The sequence below is a fragment of the Lipophrys pholis genome (genome assembly GCF_963383615.2).
Source record: "Lipophrys pholis genome assembly, chromosome: 14".
Taxonomy (NCBI): Eukaryota; Metazoa; Chordata; class Actinopteri; order Blenniiformes; family Blenniidae; genus Lipophrys; species Lipophrys pholis.
In genome coordinates, this window is record NC_137633.1 from 18,292,063 (window position 1) to 18,304,058 (window position 11,996).

An 11,996-nucleotide genomic window follows, 5' to 3' on the forward strand; every position below is an offset into this window, starting at 1 on the left:
TAGCTGTCAGAGTTGACAGCTTGTTCCAAACCCCGCCCTTCAACCTGATTGGTGCGGCTGCATTTTACGATGAATAATATTCCTGAAAGTTATTCCGCTTGTTTTCAGGCTTTAAGACTGATCTGTGAATAGAGTTTACGCCAATCTCGTTAGCTCCCCACGCCATTTGAATAAAGTAGAGTTTTTGGAAGTAGTCGCCACCTGGCCACCACGCACCTTTTCACGCGCTCACTTCAGAGGACAAACTTTGTGATCTGCAATGGCAGCTCAAATCATAAGCGGGAAAGAAGTTTCAGCGTGAGTATCACGTTTAATCTATGTTATTTATGCATGCACATGTGAGGATGTAACCTGCTTGGAGAAACGTGTTGGGCTAACAGAGCAGCTAACCAGCTCACTTACGATTACAGTAACGTTGAATATATCTTCAGGATTACACGTATTTTCTGTGTATCTTTCACAATTGATAAGTGCAGCTTCTAATTTCTTTGCTTACAGCCTGAAATTATTTCATAACTTTTGATTGGTGCTTCATGATGAGGCTCGTGTGTGAGTAACTTGTCTTAATGCTATTTGTGGTGAATAAACAGTGATCTCAGTGTAAATGTGATAACATTATATGCATTATTGAGTGGTTCTTGATTGAATCATTGCCTGCTCAGGAATTGTTGTGAATCCTGCAGCATTATGTAAGAAGCTGTGAGAGATAGTGCGATGATCTTTGTCCTATTGGTCCAGTGACCTCCAGCAGATAGAATGATGAAATATCTTTTGTAAGAAATCTTTAAACAAAGGCACAGAATTGTACCATTTGAGGCTACAACATATAATTAAAACCAGGAGGGGTTTTTTTTTTATGGGGGGGATCTAAAATAATTCCTTTTGACTCAAATGTCGCTGTACCTGCATGTGATTGTCACAAGACTTGACAGCCTGCTCCCTGTTAGCGGGTCCTTACTGTGCGCATGAGTCTAATTTCATTTATGTAATGCAATCAGGATGCACAACCTTTCTTATGATCTGCTGGAAAACAGTGCCTGCTATTATTTTTCAAGCGTGACAAATGCTGCAAAAGTCATTTGTTGTTCTGTGTTTAGTATGTACTTGCCCTAGCTGATCAGTGACTTTTGAGTCTTTTTATTGACTGAGGTAAGCAATTTCTCTTCGAGGATGAAAGGGAATAACTTGTGGTCAGATAAAGTGCAATAAAATGGTTCAATACCAAGGTGTGACATGTAGGTTGGGCTGTTTTTATGTGCATCACAAATTCTCCACGGAGGAACAGAGTTCCATTTGAGGTTAAGTCTGTTTGGTTGTCTCTGCCTTATCTCACAAGACATTCCATCATCACTCTCAATAGACGGATAAAGTTTTACTCAGTCTAAATACTGTGTGTTTTGGTAGTACTGTACCAAGAAATGAAATCAAGTACTTCTAAGAGTTTAAGGTTTACTTTAGTTTTTAACTGACATAGAGAGATCTTAAAATTGATTTGGATGCTAAAGTCCACTTGAGTTACAAGACTCTGATTGGTCCAATTTAGTTTACCCAATCTTTGTCACAGCCGTGGGTTATCTTGTCACTGAGCAAGACCGTATTGTAAACCTACACCGATGAACTGAAGACAGTGATGAAAGATTAAATGTTTCTTTTGAAGGTACTGTGATAACTTGGTGTCTGCATGTGCAACCAATAGTGATGATCCTCAAAGAAAAATGGCTCTGTTCTGTGTTTTTGAATTTGTGGACATTGTATACAAACACTTATTAGTCACTCTAGGTATAAAAAAAACGAATATTTTTTTACTCATCACAGCATAAAGATGGAAAACCGATATTCTGTTTTTCTTTCTTAGGCAGGTGAGGGAGCGACTGAAGAAAGATGTGGAGCAGATGAAACTGCAGGATCCAAACTTCAGGCCTGGTCTTGTGGTGTTACAGGTAAGTTCAATATTGAGTTCTGATTTAAACTGAGTAAAAACTCTTGTTTACATCACTAATTTCTAAGTATGTGTTCTCATAACCTTGTCCTTAGTGAGTATCAAATTTCATTTGTATTCTTGGCTTTATACTGTGCTGCTGAATGGATACCTTAGAAGCAAACACTTTCTACTGAATCTTTCTGTGCATGGTGAGGTTTCTGGAGGTGCTGTGTGGAGCAGCCAGTCTGTTCTCTTGTAGATGCCGGCGTGCTACTGATATATATTTTGTCATTGTAGGTTGGAGACCGTGATGACTCCAATCTGTACATCAGCATGAAGCTGAAAGCAGCAGCACAGGTAAAAAAAAAAAACCCAAACAACACAAGTATTTATATGTCTGACTCATCTTTATGTTACAGTACTTTAAGTAGTCATAACTTAAATTTGTAATAACTTTGTTTCCAGATCGGAATAAACGCAACGCATATGAGACTTCCTCAGACTGCAACAGAAGAGGAGGTGAGAATGGATTCAGTTTATAATTGCAATTTAGTCGTGTCTGTGTCTCTGTGTCTCTGTCTCTCTGTCTGTGTCTGTGTCTCTGTCTGTCTCTGTTGTGTGCAAAGTTAAAATGCGTCTCTGCATTCATGCAAAACAATTAAGGTTTGAAGTACAGTTTGATCTTTTGTTTCTAAGTTTGCTTGAACACACAAAATAAAAGGAAGTTGCGTGTTTGATTTTGTTGCACTGCTCAATAAACTCCATAAACCTTTTCACTGCAAATATCCGATCTCTACGAAGATGACAGGTGGTTTTCAGTATGTTTGGGTTTGAGTGGTGGTTTTGACAGTGTGTTTGACAAACTGATGGAAGCACTAATGAGTGTGAATGATCTCCTGCAGGTTCTCCACAGCATCACGGAGGTGAATGAGAACTCGTTGGTCCACGGCCTCATCGTGCAGCTGCCGTTAGACTCCATCCACAAGATCAACACTGAAAAGGTCACGAATGCTGTGGCCCCAGAAAAGGACGTGGACGGGTAAATACTTTGCTCATTAAGTTTGTCTGTCTAGCACATTTATTGCATCCTGTGCTAAAGAAATATACTGATTCCTGTGTGTTTTCAGACTGACCAGCATTAATGCAGGGAAACTGTCTCGTGGAGACCTGGGTGACTGCTTCATCCCCTGCACGCCAAATGGCTGCATGGAGCTGATCAAGCAGACGGGTATTAACTCTGTCCTCCCTCATACGTTCAGTCGGAGCTGAAGGTGACCTGGAGGATTTAATATACTGAGTGCTTCTCTGCAGGTGTGTCCGTGGCTGGAAAAAGAGCCGTGGTCATCGGACGTAGTAAGATCGTTGGCGCACCGATGCACGACCTGCTGCTGTGGAACCACGCCACCGTCACCACCTGCCACTCTAAAACTACTGATCTTGCTGGAGAGGTAACAGTAATGACCAAAATACTAAAAGATAGAATAATCTGAGATGTAATGAGATCCGTCAAACCCACTGCAACACTCTACTTTTGTCGGTGTTGAATCTCTTTTTATATTAGACATCACTGAAATTAGGCGTTTTCAAAATCTGACTCGTTGTAGCAACATATTAGTTTTAAACAAAAGCTGTTCCACACAATACAAATGAGCACTTTGTTGATACTAAGCAAAATGACTTGTGTGTACATGTGAGGAGTCACTTGTTTGTTCAGTTATATAATACCGTGTGCTAGCCAAAGATTCTGTATGAATGAGCCCACAAAAAAGCACGTGTAATGAGTTTAATACTTCCCACAATGTTCTGTAAAGGTCTTTGAATGTACCCTGGGTGGGCCTCACGGTCTGCTGTGTGTTACAGGTGAAGTTTGCTCTCTTGCTGAAACAGATTTTAGTGTAACTGAGTTGTTCTTTGCCCTTGTTATAGATTTGCAGGCTACATAACATTTGGTCTACGTTGTCTCTTTAGTTTCATAACACCGAGGAGCTCTGTAGTAGTGCTCAGTGCTTTCACACACATCAGTACAGTCACAGGACTGGACAGTGCCTGACAAAAGTAGGCTGCAAGTTGACGCTTTGGGAAAAGAAAGTAAAATCCACCTGCATAAAGATAAAAATGAAGAGACTCTCAAGAGGTGGGGGTGAAGACAGGAACATTTTACAGGGCCTGTAGGCACACACAAACCACTATAATATATTGAAAATGTACCTTGTACCCACATATTTTAAGATGCATTTAGACGTTTTTGTACAAATTTGTGTCGGCCGTTGGAACACGCAAATATCAAAATGCATACACAAATTGAGATACAAACTTAACTCCCCACATGTTCTTTTTATATAAATTGCTTGTTGAAATACTTGTCAGCTACTCTACATCAAACAGTAATACTTTTTTAAATGACAAACTTATTGGATCTTTTATTCTTGGGAAAAATCATGATGTTTGTCATCGTTTTAGTGATTTCTGCTGCCACCATGTGGGAATAATCATGTATTTCTTTATAATAAAAAACAAAACCACTATTCTTTTGTCTTCTGGACATCTTTGTTAAAAATGCTGCTTTTCCCTTTTCAAGAAACCTTCAGAAAGCTTTTCTCTTCCCGTCCAGGTGGGTAAAGCCGATATTCTGGTTGTCGGTATTGGAAAAGCAGAGATGGTGAAAGGAGAGTGGATCAAGAAGGGAGCGGTGGTCATCGACTGTGGCATCAACCACATCCCAGGTATTGTTATAGTCGGGGTGCTGGGGATTTTACCTTAAGGTCACCAGGGCAGCTGGGAGGTAGCCGCTTGATATTTCTGCGTTTCAGATGAGACCAAAGCCAGCGGGAAACGTGTGGTGGGTGACGTGCACTACGCTTCAGCCAAGGAACAGGCCGGCTTCATCACTCCTGTGCCTGGAGGGGTCGGACCCATGACTGTGGCCATGCTGATGGCGGTAATAAAATGAAGGAAACATTTGTTTGTGTTTCAGAAATTATTAGGAGAAAGAAGATAAATGACAATGTTTTGTCTTTGAGTTTAGAACACGGTGCTGAGCGCAAAGCGCTTCCTGGAGAACCATCAACCAGGGAAATGGAACATTTCTTACAATAAACTGGACCTCCAGAAGCCCGTACCGAGGTTCGCCTCGTCCCTTTTTTTCTCGTCACTGGATTCTATTCGATTTATTAAAATGCGTGCAGAAGGAGTCACTTATTCTTCACGTCGGGAAACCAAATCTGATCTGCCGCCTCCTTCATGTGTGTTTATTTGTGTTTTCTTGATCCCTCACAGTGACATCGTCATTTCCCGCTCCTGTGTGCCGAAGCCCATCGACTTTATTGCCCGGGAAGTGGGCCTGCTGTCTGATGAGGTGGAGCTGTACGGCAAGACGAAGGCCAAAGTCCTGCTGAACATCACCAAACGGCTGCAGTCCCAGCCCGATGGGAAATACGTGGTGGTCACTGGGTATGCAGCGAGCTTTAGAATACAGTTTGAGGGGAAACTATATAATGTGAAAGCATTTTAAATTAGCATATAAAGAAATGTGAGCACTAAGGTCATGTTATGATCAAATAAGCGCTCTTAATTTAGCCGTGTGCAGAATTCCAGAGACTCACAAATGAACAAAATGATTACGTGATACACTTGATATGGAAATTCCCAATTTGTCAGAAATTTGTAATAACAAATGTTGGTAAAATACAAATTGAGGATTTGATCTGCGACTGCGATACGTGGCATATTAGTAATTAGTAATATCAGTCAACATTTTCTGCACTCTAAAGTTGTCTTTGTGAGATATTTATCTTTTTTTAAAATGCCGACAGAAACTTAAATAACTGTCATTAAACTGTCCAAAGACGGGCTGCTCATGCTAAATGACATCATAATATGGTAAATATTCTCAGCAGGAATGATGAGCGAAGTCGTAACATCATTGCTGATTGGTGTGTATGACTTTCTATGTTTTTATTGGTTGTTTTCTTGGGTCTGCAGCATCACTCCCACTCCTCTGGGTGAGGGGAAGAGCACCACCACCATCGGCCTGGTGCAGGCCCTGGGGGCCCACATGAAGCTCAATGTGTTCGCGTGCGTCCGGCAGCCTTCTCAGGGACCGACGTTCGGCATTAAAGGTGAGCTTTGGAGAATGTGCTCACTCTAAAATGTTGTAAAGTGAGAAGAAATAGTGGATGACCATTGGTGTTATCCCTCTTCTTATTTCTTCTACGTAAATGCTCAATCAGCTTCATTTTGGAACACAGGATAATGTTTTTATGATATCATTGTACTTTGTAGTCATAACAGATACAGTGGGAAGTTTTAGGGACTGAAACTTACTGTTTTATTGAAGTTTATGAAATCCATGTTGCACAGTGTTGCGGGTGATATACTTGGAAGATTGCCAAAATTTACAGGAGGCTGTTCAGTGTACTGGTGTAAGTATGTGTAATTTAGCTTTATGTCAACAGGTGGCGCTGCAGGAGGCGGATACTCTCAAGTCATTCCAATGGAGGAGGTATAACCCTGATCCTTAATCAGAAACTAGTTGTACTGTACAACACACAGACTACACTGTGTTTATTACGCTTTTCAGTTCAATCTCCATCTCACCGGAGACATTCACGCCATCACAGCTTCTAATAACTTGGTGGCTGCTGCCGTCGACGCTCGCATGTTCCACGAGGCCACTCAGTCTGACAAGGTGGGTTCTGCCTCTCTGTGTGCGGTACATGAGGAGAGACAAAGTTGGTAATCCCTCTCCATACATACCCAGGCTTTGTACAACCGCCTAGTGCCTCTCAGCGGAGGACAGAGGAAGTTTTCTCCCATCCAGATCAACCGACTCAAAGTAAGCGAGCGGTTCACAAAGTTGTACGTTTCAGTTATAGTCACTGACCTCATCAAATTGATCTTTTTTTTTTTTAAAAATTACATTCTTTTTAAAGAAACTGGGCATAGAGAAGACTGATCCTTCCACGCTCACTGAAGAGGAGGTCACCCGCTTTGCCCGCTTGGATATCGACCCGAGCTCCGTCACATGGCAGAGAGGTAAAACTTGTGCGATGTCGATAACAGATTGTGCTCATGTGAGGGAATCAGATTGGTACGAATGTCCTTGTGCTCTTTGTGCTTCACGTCAGTGTTGGACACCAATGATCGCTTCCTGAGGAAGATCACTATCGGCCTGGCACCAACTGAAAAGGGACACACAAGAGAGGTACAATGAGGAATTTGATGTCAAACGAGGACATTATTCTTAATAAAAGCGAAGAATAATTCATGTTTACTTGATCGGTCCCGCAGGCCCAGTTTGACATCACCGTCGCGAGTGAAATCATGGCGGTGCTCGCCCTCACCAGCAGCCTGGAGGACATGCGAGAGCGTCTGGCTAAGATGGTGGTCGCCACCAGCCGCGGCGGGCAGCCCATCACCACCGAGGACCTGGTCAGTGCCCTGAGGACTCCCTCAGGTCGGGACTTTCCACACGTTTACTCTTGACGTAACAGAGTTTTGTTTTGTTTTGTTTTGTTTCTGTGCAGGGTGTTAGTGGTGCTCTGGCTGTTCTAATGAGAGACGCCATCAAGCCAAACCTGATGCAGACTCTGGAGGTGAGTAGAGCTCCGCTGGTATATAGACTATGGATGTGTGATGCACGCATTTATGGATGTATATACATACTAGTGCATTACGTTTTAGTATTTCTTTTTAGGATGGAAATCACAATTTGCTCCCAGAGCATAAATATTTTATCCACCTTTTGAACCTTCGGTCTTGTTCTTTTCTTGAGACTTCTTTATTAAAGCCCGGTCTTATGGATTGTGTAAGACACGTTCCTCTGCGTCCACAGGGAACCCCTGTGTTTGTCCACGCTGGCCCCTTCGCCAACATCGCCCATGGAAACTCCTCCATCCTGGCTGATAAAATCGCTCTGAAGCTGGTTGGGCCCGAGGGCTTTGTGGGTAAGAGGAATGAACTCTTTTCTGTCCAATTTAGTCCTGCGATGCCACATTATTGTTTGGTTTAACCGACACAGCAGCCGTTTCTCTGATCAGAGAGCAGTTTCTCCCCTTTTGTCTTACAAGCGTTGTGGTTCTTGTCCCACAGTGACAGAGGCTGGCTTTGGCGCCGACATCGGCATGGAGAAGTTCTTCAATATCAAGTGCCGCTACTCGGGCCTGAGACCTCATGTGGTGGTGTTGGTGGCCACCGTGCGAGCCCTGAAGATGCACGGAGGAGGGCCAACTGTGAGTTTGTCCCACTTTTCCATCCGCTCGCAGATCTTTTGCCTACTTCATGCTGAAAACTGATTGATTTGACTGCATGATTGTTGTTTTCCCCTCCTTCCTTCAGGTCACTGCCGGGATGCCGCTGCCTAAGGAGTACGTGGAGGAGGTAATGAAGGAGCAATTTTAACTCTACTTGTTTATTAGGGCGCTTTTCTGCTTGTTATTGTGGATCAGGATGGACATTGAAAGATCTGACGCGTTGTAATTGGTTCAAATCGCGTTCACACCTACTTTTGTTGATCTTTTCCAAATGTGGCACAAACTGTTAGATTGCCATATTTCTATATCTGATAATTATTCTCATGTGGCTTTCAGCACTTTGTGTAACTTGTCGGACCACTTTCATAGATTCTCAACAAACAAAACCTTCTTAGAAGGTGTTGGTAGTTTTAGGACCAAATATCAGTGAGGTTGTGATACTTGGTTTCGCCGAAGTTGCTGGATTTAAACCCTCAAAGACATATTACACACCAGAGGACTGATACACCAAACTCGGATCCAATACTCGGTCAAACAAAAGAGTCAACTTAAAAAAAAAAAAAAAAAAAATGGCTCCTCAGTTGCTTAATCACATCTCTATCTTTAGTCTTTTTCTATAAATGTGTATGTGCTTGCATGCAGAACCTGGAGCTGCTGAAGAACGGCTGCGACAACATGAAGAAGCAGATAGAAAATGCTAAGCACTTTGGCGTGCCCGTGGTGGTGGCCGTCAACGGTTTCAAGTAAGTCAAAGATGCAAAATAGGATGCACGGAGGTCTAAAGAGCTTCTTGTAACTATCTGCATAAATATGATATGGTGGAGTTTTATTAATTTTGCACACTGCTGTCCGTTTGTCTCACTCCCGCCATGCAGGACAGACACTGAGGCTGAGATGGATTTGGTCTGTAACGTGGCCAAAGCTGCCGGAGCCTTTGACGCGGTCCGGTGCTCCCATTGGGCAGAGGGCGGGGCCGGTGCCGTGGCCCTCGGACAGGCTGTCCAGAGGGCTTCTGCGGCCCCGAACAACTTCAAGTTCCTCTATGATCTGGAGGTATGGTCTCCCAAGACTGATCGACTTATTTAAACGAGTTGTAATCTATTTAAAGCTGTCAAAAATAAGTATTTGCAACTCTGTCGTAGCTCCCGATCGCTGATAAAATCCGAACAATCGCTCAGAAGATCTACGGAGCAGACGATATTGAGCTTCTTCCAGAGGCGCAACACAAGGTGGAGCTCTACACCAAACAGGTCGGTGGTGTCCATCACAGTCGGTGTTCTCTGGCCTGTCAGACCTTTGTTGTGTGCTCAAGTCCGGTTTTGCTTCTTCTCTCAGGGCTTTGGACATCTTCCGATTTGCATGGCAAAGACACACCTGTCGCTCTCCCACGAGGCAGACAAGAAGGGTGTGCCCACTGGGTTCGTCCTGCCGATCAGAGACATCCGGGCCAGTGTGGGCGCCGGCTTTTTGTACCCGCTGGTTGGCACGGTAAGCTCTCCTTTACACTTAGCAAAGCTCGTTCGTAAATCCTGGAAACCTCGAGGGAAAAATTCTGCACTTACACACTATGAGAATAAACAGCGGGTTATAATCTACACTTGTGTGTTTTTGTTAATGAGGAAACGGGTCATGGAATTTTGGTTTGTTGGATATTATTTAACTGTAAATGGGCCATACAATATCATACAGCTTTGAAATAAAATCATAGTTTATTACCTCTGGTAATCTGTGTAATAGTCTTTCACACAAGACTGCAATTAATGAATCTGATTATTTTTCAATAGATGCAGTATAAAATCCTCATTATGTTTGTATTATAGTGGCAAAATGACTTTTGCTTGCATCTGCGAGACAAGTTTGTATACAGCAAAGTCTGTAATCCAAGTTGTGTGCATAATGAGATTAGTGCAGATGTGTAACTGTCTCTGTCTTCTACCTCAAGCAGACATTGATGTCGTACACAAACCCATTTTGCTCTATTCTCACCTGTAGACTCACTTTAAAGCATATCAATCTCATATCAGACACGAATATTACATAAATAAATACTGGCGTGAAATTGTCTTGATAGAATATATGACAGGAAAACTATTAATCAGCCCTTTATTTCTTCTTAATATCTTAATATCTTCCTCATCTGGAATGGTGTGATTTCCCTTAATCATTTTTCCTTTCAATGTCATTATCTCTTATCAAAAGTACTTTCTTTCTTTCTCCTGTTCATGACAGATGCCCACCATCCCTGGTTTGCCCACACGACCTTGTTTCTATGACATTGATCTCGACCCTGAGACTGAACAGGTCAACGGGCTCTTCTAGATTAAAAAAAAAGAAACAAGTGGATCTGCACTATCTGATGGTGGGAAAGTATATTAAGACACACAGAACACCTCACAGTTTTCTGTCATGGATCTGGCATGGTTAAAGTTCCCTCTTTGTTTTCTTTCTCTTCTGTTGCCTCTGACAGCCGAGTAATGAAATGTGACGGAGTGAAAACTGGAAGCTCGTCTGCCGCCACTGTTTTTGTTTGTTGTTTTCCACTCAGACGTTGATGACTGTAAATAATTGATTGGCTTCACCCGGGAGGCTGCATGCACATGAATCCAGGAACTCCACAGCATCACTGTTTGTCTTTTTACTGTGACTGAATCTCCTACTGTCCCAGCATTACATTTCCTACTGAATATTTACATTTCACCTCACACTGACAATCGCTAGGGTCTTCCATTGGCTTGAGGCAGCACCTTCATCTCGTATTTTGTAACAGAACTAACACCATTGTGTCTTTTGAGATGACATAATGACGCAACGATTCCTAGCATGAAAAATAAACGCTGTACTAATTGTTTTCTTAAAGTAATTTCATCTAAATGTCCGGTTTTTCTTGAGTTTTTTTTGGTCGTTTGTTTTTTTTAATTGAATTTTTCTTACCTGAAGAAAAGATTTAAGATGTGACCAAATTTCTACATGACTGTCAGAATAAAAGCTGTTCAACTAAAATGAACCTGGTTTGTTCAGAACTTTATTTGTATACTAACACAAATAAACCAAAACCGACCCACTCGAGGTCAGAGAAACTAAAGGTAAAAAGATGCATGTCTTCCACTCATATCACTGTATGGATGTCCTCACACTCGTAGAGTTAATAATTGCTTTGATTTATGTAGTGCTTTTTTCAAGGTGACTCAAGGCGCATACAGAAACAATTATTCATTCACACCCGTCGCACCAGTGGTGGTAAGTTACGTTGTCACCACCGCTGCCCTGGTGGATGCTGACAGAGGCGTGGCCGCCATTTCGCGTCTACGGCCCCACCACCAACATTCATACGAGGCAATGTGGGTAAAGTGCCTTGCCCAAGGACACTGAGTTGAATAGAGCGGGATTAGAACCGCCAACCCTTCGTTTATTGGATGACCCACTGAGCCACGATCGCCCCAGTTAGTATACAATACATGGAGTTAATAAAACAACATGGTTTTATGGAAGGCAGAACACTTATCAATTAGCCAACCAAATCCTCCTGGTCATTCCATATGAGGTTATTGTGTTATTGGTGTTGTCGAGCAAGACAGAATCTCAATAGATTCCATGTTTGAATGAATCTATACCATATCGTCGCTTCTCCAGCGGAATCCTAGAAAGTGCCTCCTTAACCCAGTGTTTAAATGAGAGCTGTATTATTTGTTCTATATTTTACAGAACTCGGTCACAGATCATTTAATGTCACAGGTAAGAGTCATTTCTGAGAGCAATAAATGATCCTTCAACATGTATGAAACATGAGCCACAATTAAAGGTGAAAGAGCCAAGTTTAATTCTTA

At 42.4% G+C, this 11,996-nt stretch overlaps 1 protein-coding gene across 1 annotated transcript; it reads left to right on the plus strand.

Moving 5' to 3' along the window:
• The first annotated feature begins 161 nt into the window (after nt 1-161).
• Nucleotides 162-11,168, plus strand: LOC308119976 (C-1-tetrahydrofolate synthase, cytoplasmic-like). Its single transcript, XM_080480306.1, has 28 exons — nt 162-297; nt 1,856-1,940; nt 2,219-2,278; nt 2,387-2,440; nt 2,824-2,960; nt 3,049-3,149; nt 3,233-3,369; nt 4,533-4,644; nt 4,732-4,859; nt 4,947-5,044; nt 5,198-5,371; nt 5,903-6,039; nt 6,376-6,422; nt 6,501-6,608; nt 6,681-6,755; nt 6,853-6,955; nt 7,048-7,124; nt 7,211-7,351; nt 7,447-7,515; nt 7,755-7,866; nt 8,012-8,151; nt 8,258-8,299; nt 8,815-8,915; nt 9,048-9,225; nt 9,315-9,422; nt 9,508-9,660; nt 10,402-10,531; nt 10,640-11,168. The coding sequence occupies exons 1-27, from the start codon at nt 260-262 to the stop codon at nt 10,489-10,491; spliced, it is 2,805 nt and encodes a 934-aa protein (XP_080336432.1). The 5' UTR covers nt 162-259; the 3' UTR covers nt 10,492-10,531; nt 10,640-11,168.
• Nucleotides 11,169-11,996: the final 828 nt, after the last annotated feature.